The 22,808-nt window shown below is 40.7% G+C and overlaps 2 protein-coding genes and 1 long non-coding RNA gene across 3 annotated transcripts in view; 1 reads left to right on the forward strand and 2 right to left on the reverse strand.

The window, feature by feature from the left end:
* LOC311077537 (adhesion G protein-coupled receptor E3-like) overlaps positions 1-22,808 on the reverse strand; it is a 94,334-nt gene that overhangs the window by 36,864 nt on the left and 34,662 nt on the right. The gene's annotated exons all lie outside the window — the stretch shown is intronic.
* LOC311077542 lies at positions 1,364-3,476 on the forward strand. The gene is made up of 3 exons (XR_014604923.1): positions 1,364-1,396; positions 1,488-2,175; positions 3,336-3,476. It is a non-coding gene; the product is annotated as an uncharacterized lncRNA (long non-coding RNA).
* LOC311077539 (adhesion G protein-coupled receptor E3-like) lies at positions 3,388-22,141 on the reverse strand. Its single transcript, XM_084106073.1, has 14 exons — positions 21,991-22,141; positions 15,717-15,848; positions 14,669-14,700; positions 12,975-13,046; positions 12,629-12,821; positions 7,368-7,487; positions 7,061-7,242; positions 6,790-6,951; positions 6,508-6,714; positions 6,198-6,430; positions 6,048-6,114; positions 5,874-5,965; positions 4,763-4,913; positions 3,388-4,102 (listed from the first exon to the last, which is right to left on the reverse strand). The coding sequence occupies exons 1-14, from the start codon at positions 22,019-22,021 to the stop codon at positions 3,944-3,946; spliced, it is 1,833 nt and encodes a 610-aa protein (XP_083962199.1). The 5' UTR covers positions 22,022-22,141; the 3' UTR covers positions 3,388-3,943.

A 22,808-nucleotide genomic window follows, 5' to 3' on the forward strand; every position in this document is an offset into this window, starting at 1 on the left:
TAATAAAAACCTTTACAGACAATAGCAAACATCCTGAGGTCGCAATTACTTGAAATTTAAATATTAAACACAGTTTATTCCAAAGATACTTACAAGTGCAACAGCAAGAAGGCCAGGTCAGCATCCGTTTTGCAGGCTTCTGTTTCTCTCAGTTCTCGCCATTCTGAAAAAGCCGGTCCGATATATTTACTCGAGTCTGACTTCTTGCTCGGTCAGTCTCCCGTTTCCTCTTTCGTTGGTCCTCCGACAAAGATTTCCTAGCTTTCTGCTTCTTTTTTTACAGGCTCAGCCATAACTCAATCTATCGTTGCCCTTTGCGTATAGCTAGCCGGTGCTTGAATGGGGGCGTGTACGTGTGCAGTGCCGTCAAGCAATTCGTTACATCGCGAGACCTGATATCACGCGATACTTCCTGACGGCGAGGCCGCCGACCCGCCGACCCGCCGGCCCAAAGTTGCAAGTGAGTTTTTTCCGCTCTCGGGCACCAGGGGGGTGCGAAACCACCACCATTCAACCCGAAATAAGTAATATAACCATTCCACTGACTCCGAAGCTGTTCAGTTAAGGTTAAAAAGTTACCTAGTGTCCCTTTAAGAGCCCAACTAATGGAAACACTAATCACTGTTATGGTGACTGCAAATGAAACAGAGTTAAACCTCTGTTAAATCTCAATAAAACTTATGTAGACGTCTGACAGAAATAAGGTCAGTCTGGTTAGTAATAAGTGAAGCTGGTAATGCTGTTTGTGGAGTTGTTTAATCCTCCTCTGCTGAGATCTTCACAGATTTAATGTCTCTTGTCTTCATTTGATTTCATCTAAGATTGTGGCTGAAATTACTCCATATTTAATATACACAGATTAGTAATATTAGTAATATGTACCTTTGAGGGACTAATATGTACTCTTTAGGTACAAAAGTGTACCTTTTGAAAAGGTACCGCCACAGAGACAGCTTTTGTACCTTTTTTTCTGAGAGTGTAGTTGGGCTCTTGACCCTTAAATCATTAACTTTAGATTTGGTTTGGCTGCTGTACCTGAGCTATAAAAGCCAGATGAACAAATACAAAAGGTGATCTAATGGTGTTGGTTGTGTTTTAACATAATCATTATTTCACAATCATTCATGAACTCATATAGAGCCCAATTTCTGAGTTAGGTTTACTTTATTAATTATAGCAGCACTGTCCTTGTACAACATAATATTTTTAGCCTTTTCAATGAATTTTTTTTAATTGATTTGATTATTTGGATTTCATTGAAAAGGCTAAAAATATTATGATTAGGATGAGACGCCATCAAATATCCCGCAGATGTGGTGTTTTTGGTGAAGGATAAGCCACATCCAGTGTACAGAAGAGACGGATCATTTACTCTGCAAAAATTACACTCAAAGAGGTAAGATGGGCTCCTATATTAAGAGTTTGCTTACAAACTCTTTTCTTCCCTGTCTGTATTTTTCTTATCCCGTTCTTCTCTACTTTCTCAGGCACTTTGTGGTTGCACAGTTAACGTTCCAACACTGGATAATCGCACGGTTAACTTAACAACTCAAGACATTGTCCGTCCCAGGATGAAACGGCGTGTCACCGGGGAGGGTCTTCCTCTTCCGAAATAGGACTTGATTGTCGAGTATGAGGTCAAGTTTCCCGAAAGATTAAGCCAGAGTGCCAAGGACACTATCGCAAATGTTTTGCCGGCTTCTTGAGCCGTGTATACTGCAATGCTGGAGACATTGCCATTGGGAATTTTTGGTTTCATAGTATTTAAAGGATGAATATGAGGGGCTGCTGAAACTGTCGAACTATTATTCTGTAATGTACTGCCAATGAGAGACTATCTGAACCAAAAACATTGCTGGACTAGACTGGTTTATGTGTTCGTCATGTACATTTATAGCTTCCTAAATTTTTAGTTTCCCCCCATTTTAGTTTGCTTTGGGTCAAGTCCAGCAGAAAGTCTCCAGCTGCGAACTCTTGGCCAGCGTTTTTGTTGTCAACTACACACATCTAACACATCTAAGTTTACTTATTCCAGAGATGGACAGTAGAGCATGTTGTGATGTTGCAGGGCTACAATAATATAGTTTCTTATCAGCAGCCTGATCCTTTGGACACCTCAGGGAAGACTTTCTGTGAAAGCAGCCTGTACTTTTTCTGCTAATACGGTCTAATACGGTTCTGCTAGGGCTGTAGTCAAGACCACCTTTGTCGAGTCCAAGACAAGTCCAAGACCAGGACTAGTCGAGTCCAAGTCAAGACCGAGTCCAAAGAGGTTCGAGTCCAAGTCAAGACCGAGTCCAAAAAGGTTCGAGTCCGAGTCAAGACCGAGTCCAGGACAGGGAAAAAAAAGTCTGCTAAAAAATATAGGCTAGCCTATAGAAATTAAATCATTATGTAATAATGAATAATTTTAATTTTATTTAAAATAATTGACTATTTCAAAGAACAACAAAAAAATTATAATTATAGGCTACAGGCCTAAAGGAGCACTACACATTCGTTTCGACTGTCTGATCAGCCTTACATTCTGTTCCTGTCAATCATACACGCGATGTCAACCAATTAAACTGCATGAGGGAGGACCAAGACAACTCACAGACACACACACACACACACAAGAGATGCGGATAAACCGCGGATCGGGCGGATGACGTGACGAAAAATAATATTTTAATTAAATTCGGGCGGGTGGCGGCTGAAGCAATCATATGAAAAAAGTTAGCCAATAAGCAAACCTGCAAGTTATGAGCTGGGTTATTTTGTTTCGATATTAGCTATATTTTAAAACAGCCAGTCATTGCGCCTACCACTCGTGGAGGCAAAGAAAGAAAGGTAAGAAAAAAAGTCGGAAAACTTTGCCCATTAATTAGATGTGCAAGGCAAGCAGGCTAGTTTTCGGGGTGTTATGGACAATTAAAAATATGAATATTCACGTTGCACTAGCGGTGGACTTTCAGCGAGTTTATTTAAACATTTATTTTTTAAAGAGCCGTTTGTGAGTCAAAAGAGCCGGCTCTTTCAGTGAGCTGAGTGAAACGAGCCGGCTCACGAAAAAGAGCCGAAATGCCCATAGTTATTAGGTGGCCAGTGTTTCACTTTCCCTCCAATAATATATTGTTTTAATATCGCGGCGACGTATGTGTGATTACTGGGAACATAATAAAGAAACCTGGACTCGGTCGAGACCAAAAGCCATATTTGGCAAGACCAGTGGCCGAGACCGAGACAAGTCCGAGTCCGAATACCAGCGAGTCCGAGACAAGTCCGAGACCATAGAAAAGCGGTCTCGAGTCCGGACTCGAGTCCAAGACCGGACTCGAGTACTACAGCCCTAGGTTCTGCTGATGCCACTAAAAGTAATTTCCAATATAGTGGTGGCTCAAAGTGATGCTTGGATCCTCTCTCTTCTAAGTATGTGAAACAACACTTGATGCAGAAGTTATATGGTGAGAAACTCAAAAGCTCAAAGTCAGATAGAGGACAAATTTGTAACAAATACTAGATTTATTTAAAATAAATGATTCAAACTACTGATATTGTGGTTCATTTCTTATGCAAAATCATATGAAACCTTTTTCTGTTTTATTACAGGCAATTTATGTTATTGTTTTTAATTGTGAAACTAAATTTGTTTATTCACAAATAACTTCTGTGGGATCTTTTTGGATTGTGAGATTATGAGTTATGAATATGCTTTGAGTTTTGAATAGATTGTTTAAAAGAAAATAAGATTTGAAATGTTACAGATATCACACTGTTTTAATAAAACACTTTAAGCTGAAAAATAATTGCTTTATCTTATTATTTTTGTTAGCGTATTAAAAGTGTAACCCAGTATACAAGCCTCTAAAAATCATGGTAGTTCCTCTACCAAAGAAATGTTGCACTTAAAGAAATGTATAGATTCACATAAGTGTGTTGACCGCTGTAAATATATAGCATGTTAACTAGTGAAATTTGTAACTGAGACGGTCGTGTCACTTTCATAAGAATGGCACTTCCTTTGCTGAATATGGATGCTTGTGTCTTCACTGTTTCTTGATGGTGTTAATTTGAGTCCACAGCAAAGACTTCTGAAGAACTTCCTGTACTGCTGCCTGACCTGGACAAGAATGAGAAGAGAAATAGTTTTAAACTCTGGTTAAAAAAACAAAAACACAGAATATGTCTAGGTTATTTTTCAAGAATTTAATTTTAGAAGATGAGAAATGAAAAATTAACTTAACCTTTAGAACCTGAAGCTAAAATAGGTGTGAGAAAAATATATCGACTAAAACGACTAGCTTCTGGCAGACGGCCGTACGCAAGTCGACTTGCACCAAAAGAGTAACCAGTGACGCATGTATGACGTAGATGTAGGAGTGGCGTAAGCTTTGACGCCTCTCACGGTTCAAACAAACAGTGCTGGGCAACAAACTCAAGCTCCTCTCATATTTTCTCTCAAAAATTTTTCTTTTTAAACTAATTTGTGACTGGTGTTTTGTTTTGCTCTATCTCCGTGTTCGCCATTACGTTGTGCGTCAGGTCAAGGGTCACTCTTTCACTGAAACGGCCATTCACTGCCATTATAAAGCTTGGAAGAGCCAGGACATTTTTTAATATAACTCTGATTGTATTCGTCTGAAAGAAGAATGTCATATACACCTAGGATGACTTAAGGGCAGGTAAATCATGGGCTAATTTTCATTTTTGGGAACTAACCCTTTAATATAAAGTAGGTGAGAGATTATTTTCTGGTAGACTGTCTGTACTGATGTCTGACCTGATCATTGAGGACACAATAGACCAGGAACATGAAGGTTCCCTGCTGGGAGTTCAAGATCAGGAAGAAGAACTCCAGCTCCTTCCAGAAACCCAGAATCCAGGAGCAACCAAGAACCACAAACTGAGCCAGTGTTTTAAATGTCATATTCCTGCAGAGAAAGATGGAGAGTTAATATATATTTATTGATTATATTGTTGTGGAAAATCTGCAATTGTCCTGTTATAAGTATGCCTTTTGTCTGTAGAACACTTCTGTATTGTAATCAACCACACTTGAAACTTGTTTATTAAGAAAGTGGTTTATGAAGAAAAACTCTGCAATTGTTATTGTAAAATGTTTTTTGAGAAAGTGGTTTATAAAGAAAAACATACCACACTTAATGTTTTAAGCATTAATTAAAAAGCATAGAGAGGAACAAAACATGTATTAGAAAGAGCTTTGCTAAAGAAAGAAGATAAATGCAAGCATTACCGTCAGATGTGTTGCGGACGAAGCGCAGAATGCAACAAAGAAGAAAAGTCTGAAGAAGGAAGACTAAGAGGCGAAAGGCTTTACAAAGACAGGTCCGAAATGAATTCCCAGAACTCATGACACCTCAAGACTTAGGACTGGATAAATTGTATGTAAGAGACCAATAATTTATGAGGGGATTTCCAAAGATGACGACCTCAAGAAATCAGATGGTCTATAAAAGGCTGAAAGGAGAAGATGAAGGCAGATGCTGATTCTTAATGGCCTCTCCGGTGTTACAACGCTTGTAAACGATTTACTCTTGATGTTGTTTTGTCTTGTTTTTTATATTAGTACTTTATATGTAAACTAATTAACCTGTAGATAATAAAACTATATTTAATTGAAACTAAGAAACTCTTTTGCTACTCTCGCCTGCCAAAAGTCTTTGATTTCTAAAAAAGTGAGCTGAACAGACCACGAAGAAGTCCTCTGACCTGTGGATTGTGAGTATGAACATTCAGATGCTTATGATTTAGGACACATTTGACTTTACCTAACCTGAGAATAATCAAAATAAGGTTAAAGGTGTCTAGAAATATGCAGCATATAACAATATACACATTTCATGGAGTGTTCAAATCATATTGTTTGTTACTTGGTTTGTTTAATATGTGAAACTTCAGCGTTCAGATTTTTCAAGGTGGAGGTCAGACTGATGATGATGTAGATGAAGAGAATCATGTTTAACTGCACAGTAAGAGAAACAACAGTAATTAATCTTTAATCACTTTTCCTTTTAACACAAAGTCATGATGAGAAATGTGCTTACTGCTAGTATGACGCAAACAGGTCCCAGAAAACTCCAGATAAAGCCTTTATCCATTTTAATCCAGCACCTGTTTAGAGGAAGAAAAATAATTAAATGAACAAACATGAAGGATGAAGGTGTTGATCTCTGAGTCGTTCAAACTAAACTCACTTTTCACTTCCGTAGCCTTTAGGATTCACCCCAGCAGACACAGCCACCACAACCAGAGCAACCGTATATCCAATCACACACAGGAATCCACTCCTAAGCACCCCCCTCCTTTTGGAGCTGATCTGTGATAGGTTCTTCACACAGATGAAGAGCAGCACAGCTTCAATGAACATCCACACAAAGCCGGAGAGAAAGAGGAAGTGCAGCACACCTGATATCACGGCACACAACACCTGGAGATCATGAGAGACGGTTATGATGATTCTCAGTGAGACTGAGCTGAGCTGTAGGGCTCCTTCATCATTCTCACCTGATGACGGCGTATCAGGCTCAGGAACTGTTGTGTGAGCAGGAACAGAAGGTGAGCCAACAGCAGACTCACGCAGAGGTTGATTCGAGCCACATTATTCACTCCAGGACTCCACTGACAAAGGGCAAAGGTCAACAGGGTCAAACTGAAGAACACCAGCCCCACGATCACACACACCAAATTCAACACGTCCAGCTTTGAGTCGCTCTGAGGAAACATGTCAGAGTACATGAGCGCCAAATCTGTGCTGTTCTTCAGTGCTCACTATAAATGTTCTCGTACCTCTGATGGGCGGCTGGTTTGCATGATGAGAGCGAATGTGGACAGATGAACACAGGAACACACAGTGTAGCTGCTGTTGGTCTTTAAAACAGAACAACCATCTACAATCCACTCGCTGATGTTCCAGTACACACAGGACAGATTATCGTTGTTCTCAAACCCCTGCAAAAAGAAGAAAGAACATGCAGAAACTAGTATAACACTGAATATTAGATGTTTTCAGATGTTCATCAGTTCTCAGGTTGGACAAAAACACATTTCAGTCTCTCACTCTGATGTGTTTGAGGGTGAAGTTGACTGGTTTGGTGAGTTTAGTGTTGGTGGTTTTGGGAAGAGTAGCTGAGATCACAGTGGACATCATGGTTTTAATCGTGTCATTTGATGTGTAGAAGAAGTCTGGCTTCAGTAAATTCTCCATTGTGTTATAACTCATGAAAGCCACAGCAGCTGATCCTGTGTGACAGAAACAGAAGAAACTTGTATTCAACACATTACAACCTTTAGTTAAATGTGGTTTAGTGATATATCTTCTAAAAATGTTTTATTTAAAATGTTGTATTAAAACACATCTCACATACCTGTTTCATTGTTGTTCTTGGCGATCCCAATGAGATCGATGTCCATAGAACAATTTGTTGTGACAAGTCGAGGGATTTTATCTAAGGTGACACTGGATCCAACCATGAAGATTTCAACCTCTGATTTAGAAAATAAGCAGTTATGTTTTTTTATTTTTTATTTATTTTTATTAAAGTTGATTCAATCTGCACAAATGTGCAAAAAACAAAACAATAAAAAGACTAAAATAAAATAACTATTTCATCTAATTACTAGTTTGAACTAATCAATTAACTTTATACACAGCAAAATCCCCAGAGTTAAATTAAGTCAAGCTGGTAATGCTGTTTGTGGAGTTGTTTAATCCTCTTCTGCAGAGATCTTGAGAGATGTAATGTCTTCTTTTATCTTTAGTTGATTCATCTTGTCACCTGAGTGTTGCAACAGGGGATGGTTGCAACATGTCATTTTTCTCCAATCAGAAACAAGCTAGATTGATGACACTCATACTGCACATGCACAGTTAGACCCTTCCCCCACCAAGAAGACAGTAGACATATTCAACATCTGCTGCTGCATTTATTGAACAAAACTTGTTTTGGAGGTATGAAAGTAACATTTCAACTTACTTAGTTTGAATTATTGTTTTGTTGACTTCTAAGTGACATAGTTAGCATGTGTCAAAGTCAGTGTGTCATGGCTGATGGTTTGGGGACAGTTCCCACTGCGCATAGACACGTCGAAACAACGTATTTTCTACGTCGTTTTTGCACGTCCAATTTTGCTCCCCTTGAAGGTGCAGACTGTGACGCCAGATGACGTCTTTTTCCGACGTCTTCCGCACGTCTAATGTTGACGTCCGTCCACAAAAGTTTGTTTGTGGGAAGAAGGAAGGAGACGGGGTCGGCTTGCTATGGATCGTGTGTTTTATTAGATACTGTGCGTCTTTTCCAAACAATAATCGCGCTCAGTGCACTCAATCAAAACAGCGGCTTTATTAGGCTTCTCCTCATGAGACGGCAGGCAGGCACACACACCTTATTCTTGCTTTCCCTGGGAATCAAACTCGTGATCTTAGCGTTACAAGCGCCAACGCTCTACTGTTTGAGCTACAGTATCTCAGTACCTTTGTATGTGTCTCCAGTTGCTGAGATGCTGAGACGATCAAATGGAGTTTTTGGAAAATGATCTTAAATAATTATAAATAATCTGTAGGCCTATTCGAATATGTATTAATCATGTTGATAATGCGCGAATGAGGCGTTTAGCGCGGCGCGGACGAGCGAATGAGGCGAATTGAGCGTCTGGCGCAATACGCGCGAATGATTTGAGGGTGAGAGAGCGAGAGAGAGTGAGATAATTCTGTTTAGTCCAGAGGATATATCGCGTTTAGGAGGAAATACAAGGAAATAGAGATTTGGCATGAAACGTGGATGGAGCGAATAGGTTCAGTACACAGCAAAATGACATGACAAACTCTTTTTTTTTAAATGGCGTTTATTGCGTTAAAAAAAAAGTAATAGTCATGTAAATTTCCTGCACCTGTCATAGACGTCCAAATGACGTCCAAATGACGTCCAAATGACGTCCAAAAAAATTACCCAGTTCAAAGGTCCAATGTTGAACGTCAATATGACGTCCAAGTTGGGTCATGGTTGGACGTTCAAATAGTGGACCTAGTTTGGATGTCGAATAGATGTCCAGAATTGGTCATGGACCGACGGACCCAATATAGACATGATCTGCACGTCTATCCGACGTCCAATGTTTAGTGGGTTGCAACAAGTTATAAATTGCATGTTTAATAAAAGTTTGTTGCATTGCAAATTGTTCAATTCTTCCTGTCTGGCACTGAAATATGGAGAGATTGAATATCATCTGTAACACCTGCACACTGAATATATGTAGGCCTATGTTCTACACATAAACAAACAAAACTCAATAACTGTTATTTGATAAATATCACTAAATAAATAAATAATAGGTTACAGTAATATTATTATAGAAATAAATAATACTATAGGCCTAAAACAGTTCATATTTTCAGAATTCTATATGCTCATTGAGACAAAAAGCTTAAGTTAATTAGTGAAATTTAAGGTATTTATAACATGTTGCAGCCGCCCCATGGTTGTGTTGCAACTGTCCCCTGGGTCGGGGTCAGTTGCAGCATCTGGCTTCTTCCATTCAAATAAATACTGTGAATGATAATGTCATATATAATCATCTTTAAATGTTATAGAGTTTAATATATACAAATTTGCTTGATCTAGTCCCAATAGTGTCTGAGTAACTGAGAGAAATGCAAAAGTGTTGCAACTGTCCCCGGTCTCTCCTACGTTTACACGACAACGATACGCTTAAAACTCAGAAGTGTTTCCTTTGAGTTTTCAAAACTTTGCATTTTCAGGCACCCAAACTGACTCTTTGTTGTCGTGGAAACGAACAGCCAAACGTATAAAAAGTTTTGCGTTTTTAGTTGAAAACGGTGTCGTTGTCACAGTGTCTGGTGGTTCCCTGGGTTAAACACTAGAGGTCCTCAGTTTTCACGGTGTCTATGCATTTTCACTACAATTCCCATGATCCTGTCTGTCACTGATTGTTCATTGTCTTTCAGCTGTTTCTCGTCACCTTGTCAGCACTTGTGTGTGTGTGTGTATATATACCCTGTCTGTTTCAGTGTTTGTCACGGAGTCCTTGTCTCTTATCACACCACTTCTGTGTTCTGCCTTGTTGCCTGTTTTTGGATTGTTTTATGTTTTGGATTGCTTCTTTGGTTTTGACCCCTGCCTGGACTGGATTTGAATAACGGATTTCCCTTAATAAATTATACTGCTTTTGGATCTTCTCTCTGTTTCCCGTGTGATGGATCGTGACAGAAGGACTCTGTCAAATACAAGATCCAGTGGTATGTACACTAACTTCTCTTTCCCAGCCACCGAGCGGGAGAGGAGAGATTGTTTTAAGGGAACCCGCCAAGTCATTTTTCGCGGGACCCGTGGAGGCTGCAGTGGAGGAGGTGGTCGAGAGGAATCCCGACACCATTCTCCACTTTGGCCCCTCTTCAACCCTGGGCTGGTGATGTCCAGCCCAGAGCTCCATCCGCCGCTGATTCCGCCCAGCTCAGAGTTCTGTTCGCCGCAGTTTCCGTCCAGCCCAGAGCCTGCACATCGCCATCAAAGACAGCGGAGGAGGAAGACCCCTCCGAGCAGCCCGCTGTCATCCCTGAGATCGTCTCGGAACCGTCCACCATCAGTCCTGCCACAGCCAAGAGAGCAGTCTTCCTCTTTTATGCAGTGGCGGTACGGCATGCGTGGAGGAAGCACAGCACGTCTGCCGAGCCTGTGTCTTCGGACAAGATGGCCGCCGCCGAGCCTGTTCACGTCACGTCTGCCGAGCCTGTGTCTTCGGACAAGATGGCCGCCGCTGAGCCTGTTCACGTCACGCCTGCCGAGTCTGTTCACGTCACGCCTGCCGAGCCTGTGTCTTCGGACAAGATGGCCGCCGCCGAGCCTGTTCACGTCACATCTGCCCAGCCAGAGACTGTTCACGCCATGTATGCGCCACCTGAGGCCTCAGTGACCGCGACACTGGCCATTATGACCACAGCCATGTGGTGTGTGTGGGCTGCGCACACACTTGAGCCGGTGGTGTCTGTTCCTGAGCCGGTGGTGTCTGTTCCTGAGCCTGTGGTGTCTGTTCCTGAGCCTGTGGTGTCTGTTCCTGAGCCTGTGGTGTCTGTTCCTGAGCCTGTGGTGTCTGTTCCTGTGGTGTCTGTTCCTGAGCCTGTGGTGTCTGTTCCTGTGGTGTCTGTTCCTGAGCCTGTGGTGTCTGTTCCTGAGCCTGTGGTGTCTGTTCCTGAGCCTGTGGTGTCTGTTCCTGAGCCTGTGGTGTCTGTTCCTGAGCCTGTGGTGTCTGTTCCTGAGCCTGTGGTGTCTGTTCCTGTGGTGTCTGTTCCTGAGCCTGTGGTGTCTGTTCCTGTGGTGTCTGTTCCTGAGCCTGTGGTGTCTGTTCCTGTGGTGTCTGTTCCTGAGCCTGTGGTGTCTGTTCCTGTGGTGTCTGTTCCTGAGCCTGTGGTGTCTGTTCCTGTGGTGTCTGTTCCTGTGGTGTCTGTTCCTGTGGTGTCTGTTCCTGTGGTGTCTGTTCCTGTGGTGTCTGTTCCTGTGGTGTCTGTTCCTGTGGTGTCTGAGCCTGTGGTGTCTGTTCCTGAGCCTGTGGTGTCTGTTCCTGAGCCTGTGGTGTCTGTTCCTGAGCCTGTGGTGTCTGTTCCTGAGCCTGTGGTATCTGTTCCTGAGCCGGTGGTGTCTGAGCCGGTGGTATCTGTTCCAGTTCCTGAGCCGGTGGTGTCTGTTCCAGTTCCTGAGCCGGTGGGGTCTGTTCCAGTTCCTGAGCCGGTGGGGTCGTCTCCGCCCTGGCCGCCCGAGGGGTCGTCTCCGCCGTGGCCTCCCGAAGGGTCGTCTCCGCCGTGGCCGCCCGAGGGGTCGTCTCCGCCGTGGCCGCCCGAGGGGTCGTCTCCGCCCTGGCCGCCCGAGGGGTCGTCTCCGCCGTGGCCTCCCGAAGGGTCGTCTCCGCCGTGGCCGCCTGATGGGTCGTCTTCGCCGTGGTCGCTCGAGGGGAAGTCTCCGCCCTGCCCGCCCGATGAACTGTCATCCCCTGTGTCCATTCCTTCCCATGGTCCTGGCTCTCCGTCCCTCCCCCTAATCCCCCACAGTTCCACCTCCCTCCTGGACTTTTGTCGAGTTTTGTTTTCTGTCGTGGAGCGTCTGGTAGCCGCTCCGTAGAGGGGGGGTTATGTCACAGTGTCTGGTGGTTCCCTGAGTTAAACACTAGAGGTCCTCAGTTTTCACGGTGTCTATGCATTTTCACTACAATTCCCATGATCCTGTCTGTCACTGATTGTTCATTGTCTTTCAGCTGTTTCTCGTCACCTTGTCAGCACTTGTGTGTGTGTGTATATATACCCTGTCTGTTTCAGTGTTTGTCACGGAGTCCTTGTCTCTTATCACACCACTAACGTGTTCTGCCTTGTTGCCTGTTTTTGGATTGTTTTATGTTTTGGATTGCTTCTTTGGTTTTGACCCCTGCCTGGACTGGATTTGAATAACGGATTTCCCTTAATAAATTATACTGCTTTTGGATCTTCTCTCTGTTTCCCGTGTGATGGATCGTGACAGTCGTGTAAAAAGACCCTAAGACTGTGGCTGAAGCGGGTGTTTTCTATATAAACTATATCATATATAAGCTCAGTTTCATCATCAATAATAACAGTTTCTCCACTCACCAACAGCAGCAAGAGTAAAACTGACTCTGTCATATGTGTCTGTCGGCTTCACCAATATAGAGATGAGTTTCTCGTTGGCTTTTAACACACGGTTTCCGTTGGAGGCTAGTTCAGCTCGGCTGACTGATGATGAAGACTCTGAAATCTCTCCTGAAGTGTTGAGGACCATATTCAAAACCTCGGTCACTGGAGTCTAATTTATTGATCAGAAAAAAAATAAAAAATACTGTAAATGTAAATATTAAGAAAGCCAATTAATCAGACTTGCAATGTCAATCATGTAACTGACAATTACATTTGATTTGATTATTTTATATATAAAAAAAAAATTCTCTTGAAGACTTACAGTCAAAGTAAGCTCTTGATCTGTAATGTTCTCGATCTGCTCTAGAAGATTTTGAAGCTTTTCAGTCTGACTCTGAAATCAAAATTAAGAAGACAGAATTTGACGATGTGTGAGTGATGACTTTAGCCGGGTATGCTGAGTGCCTCTGAAATGAGACACAGACAGTGTTATTGAACAAATTCCTTTAACAAATGATTCAATGACATATCTTTTTTAAACATTTGTCGCCACCTACTGGTGGAAATGAAAATACTTTTCTAAAGGTGCTTTTCTGTATTTTGCTCACTACAGTGGACAGTGTTTGTATCCAAACCAGTGCCGGCCCGAGCCTTTTGGGGGCCCTAAACAGAATTTGATTTGGGGGCCCCCTCCCACCACGCGGAGTTAAAAAAGTTTTAACTTTTCCTTTACTCTTTTACTAACTCTTTGAAACTCCTGAAAACAAACTGTAAACATATTCCAGCATTGCAATCTTGACATCGCAGCCTGTTCATTATAGCCGTAATAAATATATAATAATAAAATAGTCAACCTAACATATAAAACTTACACTGCTCTGTTTAAATAGTCAGTAGTACAATTCATACCGTTCACAGTAAGCACCGCTCCACTGTGATGTTTCCAAGCACATTTTTGCGTGTGAAGAGGATGATTTTTTCCGTCGATATTGGAACGTGAGTGAAGTACAAAGAAGCCTATAATAAAGAATAGTTTACCATCCAAATACATCGCGAATTGCTTACTTTCACTTTCGCTTTAAATTATTTAGTTTTGGCTTGTTTATAGTTATTTTTTTTATTCTTGTTCTGTTCTGAATATTATTAAATTTAAAGGATAAATCATTGATTTAAATGTCAATCATTGATCAAATCAAATTTTTGTATCATGGCTTAACATTACCGTGACTTTGCGCACGAATTGTCTGCATGCGAGGTTATGCGCTTGACTCAAACACTGGCCGACACAGCAGCAGTTGTAGGCAGGTATATTGATCATGAAATCAGAATTTTACTTGTCTTGAATTATTCATTCATTCATTCATTCATTCATTCATGTCACTTGTTTAAGTTAATTAATATGTAAAAAAAACAGGGGGTGGCCAGGGGGCCCCAAGCAGCCACTTAGTTTGCTTATGCCTTGGGCCGGCCCTGATCCAAACTAACAAACTTTTGTCACAGAAGTACTGGAATAAAAGTTTAAGTTTGTAAAAGAAGTAATGAGAATGTGTGGTTGAAATGGACAGCTTCGTGGACAGCTTTCTCTGCGCATTAAATCCCCCATATTGAATGCAGAACAATGATGATGACAGAGAGTATAGGCTTCAAAGCTATCGTGGACCCGCTTACCCAAAACCCTGGTTTGGCAAATAAATTAATGACGGACAGTTACGTATTTCCAGCATTTTATTATGTAAGCTTTATGTTACTCCTCAAATAACAAGGGAATTTGTAGTAATTTATAGTGTTAATTAATTAGCGAGTCCACAAACTCATTCGTTCAATTGGCTTTTGTATGCAGAGTATTCACAGCTTATATGGACTGAATGCCCCCATAAACCATCAGCAATTATTAGAAAAGCACATTCATATTTCAGATTACACACATATCTAAAATGCACATGTTATTGCACTGCTTCAGTTTGGACTGTTATTGATCGGAGTCTCTACAACTTCAATTTCAGAAACTCAACTTACGTTGCGTCCTTCCAGCGGCTTTATATTTATACCTGCAATGACAGAAATCAGCATGAAGACAATAATATAATAAACTGCAAAACTTTGAAAAATAACTATTTTACTAAGCAGCAATTTCAGCAAGATTGTGGATTCAGCAAGATTTCAGTGGTGCATACCTCCTTCTCCCCCTCTCTTCCACTTAGACTTCAGTCATACCTTTTCCATTAGGGGACAATATTTGCCCCCTAAATTTATTTCCCAGTGCTTTTTTTTACCTTTATGCATAACTTTATGAAATAAAAAATGTTTATAATGAAAAATGTTCAATAGAGCAATATGCAATGACGGAAAAATGAAGTGATACTTTAAAATATATTACACTAAAACCAGTAAGTCACTGTCTTCTCAATGAGCGAGTCATTGAGTCATCCTTACATTCAGTAACAAAGCAACTAGCTGTATTTATAAATGAATCATTGAATGATTGACTCACAATTCTTTTCAAAGCTGCAGAATTGTTTACGAAACACTGCACTCTAAAAAGAGATGTGTTAAAAATTACACACGCTGTGTCAGTTTTAACACATGTAGTGAGTGTGCTCAGGGACAACACATGTTGTGTCAAATTTAACACAATAAATGTGTAAGTCATTTTAACACACAAATTGTGCCATTTTAAAAAATAAAGCATATAAATTGCATACAAATAACTTGTATTTACACTGGCCTGTTTGTTTGAGAACATAGCAAACACTGCATATCATTCACAGTGATGGTGAGTGTCGGCACGCTCTTATAAAATGAGTCGAAAACAACACAACCTGTAAAAAGAGATTTTTTATTTTTTATATTTTTTTTTATGGACTGATTCCAATACTAATATACTCACATTATTAACACAGTATAAATATAAAATAGCAATTGGCCAATTTAAGACGGTTTTAATTCAGTGCAGGGTGTTGTTATAGTAACATAGTTCATCTCTGCGCACATAAACACAACACAATTAATCACACTTAAACTAGCACATATATTTTTATAAAGTGCATTCTACTTAATCGCTCACCGGTGCATTTTGACTGGTTGTTGCCGTAGTTACTGTAACCCGGGTTACATTTGCAGATGAAGCTGCCAATCTTATTACTGCACTCTGCGTTTGTGCCGCAAACATCTGGATCTTTTTTACACTCATCGATGCCTGAGAGAGAGAGAGAGAGAGAGAGAGAGAGAGAGAGAAGACTGTCAGTCACATGAATGCAGATTCCTTTGATTACATCTTTTTATTTAATAATATTGAAACCGCTTTGATGTTAAGACAGCAGACACACACAGAATGTTATGATGTTTAATGTGATTGTAAGCTCGCACTCGATCGGCCCAAAGTCCGGCATCCGACCAGCGCGGAAGGTCTCTACGTGTTACTGTCTTTTCTCGTGGTAGTCATAGTAATCATAGTTTATCAGATAAACCCCTCTCGTACTCTCACACTGTCCGGTTGATGCTGTGAAATTGGGTGAATTTGATTGAAATCCTTCATTACAGATGCAGTAGTAACTTCCTTGTGTATTGAAACACTGAGCGTTTTTGCCACACGGATTCAGCGTCTCACACTCATCTTCATCTGTAAGAGAGGCAGGAATCAAGAAAGAAATATTACAAAGTTTAAAAACTACGGTTACACAAATTCCCTCTTCTGAGTGACATACAGAGCATTAACTGTGTATTATGCACATTATGACAAAACCATATTGTATTAAAACACACAAGGTTCTCATTACCGACACAGTTCCCTTTTTCTCTTTTGAATCCAACGCCACATCCATGAGACTCACTGGACAGCAGGAAAAAACCTGATGAAGAAAAAGAAGATCTGTAGAATTATCTGTTTTTGCATTCATACATTTAGAAAAATATAGAATATATTTAAAAATGTAGACATTTATAATGCTACAAAATATTTTTATTTCAAATAAACTGTCCTTGTGAACTTTTTTTGTTCATCAAAGAATCCTGAAAAATAAAATGTACATCATTGTTCCCAGAAAAATATGAAGCAGCACAACGGATGATAATCACTGATAATAATCAGAAGTGTTTCTTGATTAGCAAATCTGTCCGGGTTCTGCCGTGGCTCGTCTGTGTTGTCGGATTCATGTTTCTGTGTTTGTCTTGTGTCTGCGCACACGGCTCTGTCCTGGTCTGTGTTTGTGTGTGCTCCTCTTGTCCCGCCTCCTTGTTTCCCGTGACCACGCCCCCTTGATTAGTCCACGTCTTGTCCTCGTTTCACTAATTGTGCTCAAATGTCCGTCTCAATGCAGCTTCAAAGTCTGGACACGATCCCAGTCGAGAAATACATGGATTTCTTGGCGACGTCATCACTGCTTGCGCACGCAACCAGGAGGCAAAAGACCCGTGGTCTTCGTACCGGAGTAAAGGGTTTAGGCTAGTAGCATATGGTGGTGTTGTCGCTAAGTCAAAATGCCATGCATTTGCAGTTAGCCGTAAGGATGTAACCAAGGCCCTTATGGACATACACCCAGGCATCATAAGGCTTGGCTTTAATGCCTTGCCTTTGACTAGGGAGCACATCTGACCTCAACACGCAAAAATCCGGTGCAGCATCAAAGTATTTGACGAGCTGCACATGACCACATAGCATGTCCGGATTTTGATTCGTAAACAGTTGGACGTTCTACATAATGTTATATTAATATGAAACACAAACAAACAGATCCAACTCTGAAATTGAAGTTTATTATTGAGTCAACAAGAAATTACAAACAATGCGAAATCTATGTTAATTACAATGTTCTTTTACAGAACTCGGCATAACAGATAGCGTTTTTTTGCCTCCTGGATGCGCGCGCATCCGGTATTGTTTGCATACAAGAAACCTGTGTATAAGGGTCTTATTTCGCGAAACGATCAGTCATTTAAACAAAAAAAACAAAAAAAACATTTATATATATATATAGATGACACTTTTTAACTACACATGCTCATCATGTACCATCTCTGAGACGCGTCATCAAATTGGAATTACGTCATCAAATTGGAAAGGTCACAAAAAAATAAATAAAAATAATAATATAATAATAATAATAATAATAATAAATTAAAACAAAAGTGTCGGACGATTTTGAAGTTGGAGGAGAAAATGAGATGGAGTTTTTCGCCCTTCCCTACCTTTTTGAACCGGAGTACACAGACAAATAACTTAGGCCTCGTTTACACTGTCAGTGAAATTTGACCCAATTCCGATTTTTTTTGCTCAAATGTGACACAGATCAGATGTGTTCTCTGACAGTGTAAACAGGAAAAAAAATGCATGCATTTCGAGATCGGTTTCAGGCCTCATTCATATGTGGAAATAAATCAGATATGTGCCAATGCGACTCATATAAACAGGCAGATCGGATTTTCTGAGGCATTAGGCGACGTCTCTGCGGTTTAATGATGAGAGAAACCCCGACGTGCTTCTGCAACGGGACGGATGGCCCGACGAAACGTTGTGTCGTCGTAGGAGAGGAATGTGGACAAACGTTGACACAACATATCAAAGGTTGGTTTGCTCATCCTAAAATTTCGGACCCACTGCTCCTCGTTAAAGCCAACATTTAAACACAATATGCTCCCGCCAGTCCTGAGATCTCTCTCGCACACAATTACTGAAGCATACGCACAGGCTGCAATGATGGCACTTTTCGTCCTCCTCCACCTCATAATCATGGTGATGTTTGGCGAACTTCGCATATATCGCAGAGCTATCATCAATCATATTTTGTGTTCGTCCATCTGTGCAAGATAATTTAACCCTTTAAAGGTGCCCTAGAATTTGAAGTTGAATTTATCTTGGCATAGTTAAATAACAAGAGTTCAGTACATGGACATGACATACAGTGAGTCTCAAACACCATTGTTTTCTCCTTCTTATTTAAATCTCGTTTTTGAAAAACACCCCTGAAAAATAGGCGAATCTCCACATAACACCGACTGTGACGCAACAGTCGGGATCATTAAAGGAGAACTCCGGTCAATTTTAACATTGAGCTCATTTTTTTGTACATTTGGAGTGCTGTCAATACAGAGAACGACGACAAAAATCGGTGTTGCCTACACCGAGTTATTCTATTTTTAAAATTTGCACCCTGTTGACTTCAATGGGGCAATGTTTAAACCTGCTTTTAGCCTCTTAACATCCTTGATGTGTCATTACAAGTGCACAGAAAATGTGAGTGATTCCTTCTGAGTGAACACAAGTGGATCTGACTGCAGTAGATTTAAAAGATATGTATAAAAATTATGTTATTTAAGCCAGCGCAAATACCTGTTTACATCCTGTTTTTCGGTTGAAGTCCAAAGTAGTCGATTGCCGAGTTCACGCGCATAGGTTTAGTTACCAATGATCACGCGCGTGAACTCGGCAATTGACTACTTTGGACTTCAACCGAAAAACAGGATGTAAACAGGTATTTGCGCTGGCTTAAATAACATAATTTTTATACATATCTTTTAAATCTACCGCAGTCAGATCCACTCTGATCCACCTGTAGGCAACACCGATTTTTGTCGTTGTTCTCTGTATTGACAGCACTCCAAATGTACAATAAAATGAGCTCAATGTTAAAATTGACCGGAGTTCTCCTTTAATATGTACGCCTCCAAAAATGTGCATATGCCAGCCCATGTTCAATGCCAGGCGGAACTGCGCCCTCCCAGGATCTAACGTTACCTAGGCTACTTTCACTTTTAAAAATTCATCATAACCGCGCACGCGATCTGCTTGCAGTCGTCGAGATGGATGCATGTGTGTGGGAGAAATTTGGAGTTATCTGAAGAAAATATTGTGAAAGGCTTATTTGCTGCATGCATTTCCGTGTTGGATAGCCGCAAATGTGGAACTTCATCGCCGAGGAAGCACGCAGATAACTGTGGTAACAAAGCAGTTCTATCGAACAGTATTTTTCAAATTTAACACTGTTAAGTGTGTGTGTTGTGCAGGGCGTGTTTGAACCCAAAATTGTCAGATGTAGGCTAGCCGAAATTGCGTGGCATATAGTGTTGTAGCCGCGTCTGTTCGACTGGTAAAATGTTAAGGCTACTCAGTTTTGTGGTAACGTTAGACATGTTCTTCATGTACCGGCCTTTAGCTTCGGCTGAAGTTGTCCTTGTGTTAATTGTCGTGTAATAACTTCTGCATGACCTGGCAATAAACATTTTTGTAATTGTGTCTATAAAGTGATTGGCTAAACTTTATTTCGGGTGCGGGTCGGGTGTCGGTTCTATTTTAAGCGGGTCGGGTGTGGATTTTAATTAGTGCTGCTGTGGGAAAACGGGTCGGATGCGGTTTGAAGCACTGCGGGTACGGGCGGGTGCGGATTTACAAAATCGGACCCGTGCAGGACTCTGATGTACGGTTGAACGCCTAATCTCTCCATTGTCACGCTGGACATCAGGGACCTGTTTGCTGTCACTCTGAGCTACTGTAATGAGCCCGCAGTGAAACAGCCAATCAGAGCAGAACTCCTCATTACTATTCATGACCCTTCCAAATAAGGTAAAAACAGACCATTTCATTCTAGGGCCAATTTCTAGGGTTGAAAATGGACCTGTAAATCCATATCTGGACATTTTAAATGCCCTTAAATAAGCCATACCCTCTATGTAGATATCAGAGACACATTCTAGGACACCTTTAAGCATGCGCAATGTTTCAGATAGTATGGCAAGTGTAAACGCATGAATCGGATATGGGTCACAGTTGAAAGAACGTGTAAACGGACGGTCAAAAAAATCAGATATAGGCAACAAATCAGAATTGGACATCAAGACCTGCAGTGTAAACGAGACCTTAGATGACGTGATGCGCGACCTTTCCAACGTGATGGCGCAATGCGTGGCACATCTCAGAGATGGTACACGACGAGCATTTGTGGTTAAAAAGTGTGTGTATATAATATAATAATAAACCAATAAGTAAATATATAAATATATTATATATGTGTGTATATATATATATTGTTGTGTGCCGGAGAAAGCATGCGGAAGCGAGGATCTATTAGCAGGGTTTTAATGAAGAAACACGTAGTACAAATAATAAAGAACACGAAGGACAAAGAAACAAAACCACGAGAAGGACTGAACTAGAAGCACCCATACATGTACAACAACTGACAAGGTAACCAGTGAAACACAAGGGCTATAAATACACAGAGACAAACAAGCTTAACTAAGTAACAAGGGGGCGTGGTTAATAAGAAACACCTGGGGAGACTAATAAACAAGAAAGACTACAAAGGACTACAAAACATGGCACAGAACAGGAAATAACAAAAGTGCACACCAGACAAGGGAAACACAGGACAGGAATCATAACATATATATATATATATATATATATATATATATATATATATATATATATATATATGTATATATTGTATTTATAGAAAATGACCAATTGTTTCGCGAGATAAGACCCTTATTTCTCGACTGGGATCGTGTTGAGACTTTGAAGCTGCATTGAGATGGACATTTGAACCTTCTTTGAACATTGGTATACTTGGTTGCCATTGAAGTCCATTCTGTGTAGAAAAATCCTGAAATGTTTTCCTCAAAAACCTTAATTTATTTTCGACTGAAGAAAGAAAGACATGGATATCTTGGATGACATCGGGGTGAGTAAATTTATCAGCAAAAATTTTTTTGAAAGTGAACTAATCCTTTAATAAAGGATTGTTGAATGCTTGAATCTGATTGGTTGAGGAAACACAGCTAAAGTAGTTCCAGCAGGTCTTGACCGCATTACAGCTCTATATCACTACGCCAAAGGATTTCAGTTATTTCAAAGGTCTTTACAGCCGACAACAAGAACCAAAACCCACAACAACACTGACCAAGCAAATAAATATAGTAAACAATAGGATAAAAACAAGTTTTTGCCACAAAATTAGGTCACATACTATCTCTCTCCCGCTCAAACACACATACAGTACACACTCACACTCACACAGAAATGTGTTTTCAGTGGTGATCTGACGGTTTTTATCAGTGAAATAGTTAACAACTTTAAAGCTGACATTTCTCTTTATCAATGTAATGGCTCTGTTCTTGATGCAGATAAATATACGCTTCGTTACCACCTCGGGTGTGCATTATTTTCTAATTTATTGGACTGTTTTCAATGATTCCTTACATATAGTATATTATATTATTAACTACAGCCAACCAGTGCAGCCCTGATGCATGTAACTTCTTTAACGTAAAGATATTTATCACACACATTAGAACACACACACACATCAACTCACCAAACTCACCAAACCCACACATCAACTCACCAAAAACAATAAGTGTGCACTTCAGCTCCATGTTAGGCAACACTGCGATTCCTGTCTGTTTCTGCTTTGGTTTGTGATATATGAAGGGTTAGTCACTTCTTGTCCTTCGTGTTTCAGTGTACAGGGCTCAGATGAGAGCTTCACACTGAAGCGGTCACATCCTGAGCTGGGTGATGCTGTACACTTGCTTCCGCTCGAGTGAAGGGTTAGACGTGATCTTTACTGATAGTGCCACACTGATAGGACAAATGTATCATTTATCTGTCAAATTTGTTACTGAGACATTGGTGAGGCGCTCTCTCTGTTTCCTCTTTATACGTTCATGGTTGAGAATGTTGGCTCACAAGTGTATGTGCTCACAAAGAAGGACATCACTTTTTGCACAAGTGGCTTCAAAGTGGGAAAATCTTCTTCAGACACCAAACTCCAGAAGTGACCAGAACGTGCTCTGAGTTCAGCTTTGAGAATGTCTTTTGTCTGCAGTTCTACCATTTCTGCCAACTGATAGTTGGAGAGTGAGATGATCATCCACGTGGAAGGGGTTTTCATTAAAGTTGAACATTTCCTTGTGTTCATTCACATCCTTGAATATGGACTCAAATCCCCCCCTCAGCTCTTCCAAAACATTCGCAATCCTGTGTGGCTGAAGAGCTTCTGCAGAGATGGGGCATTTGTGGGAAGTGAATGAATTCTCTGTCGTTGTTTTAACCCAATTTTTGGGTCAAATATGGACAAACTCAAACGTTAGATTAAAAATGCAATTTAAAAATTCAACCCAATGGCTGGGTTTGTCCATATTTGACCCAAAATTGGGTTAA

This window comes from Abramis brama (assembly GCF_963993115.1).
Source record: "Abramis brama genome assembly, chromosome: 2".
Taxonomy (NCBI): domain Eukaryota; kingdom Metazoa; phylum Chordata; class Actinopteri; order Cypriniformes; family Leuciscidae; genus Abramis; species Abramis brama.

Bases quoted from the DNA above. Each gene is read 5' to 3' on its own strand.
- LOC311077539 (XM_084106073.1), bottom strand. From the start codon at position 22,021: ATGGAGCTGAAGTGCACACTTATTGTTTTTG. The intron at 7,243-7,367 runs GTATGTGAGATG...TCTGTCACACAG, and splicing joins CAAGAACAACAATGAAACAG to GATCAGCTGCTGTGGCTTTC. The intron at 6,715-6,789 runs GTACGAGAACAT...ATGTTTCCTCAG, and splicing joins AAACCAGCCGCCCATCAGAG to AGCGACTCAAAGCTGGACGT.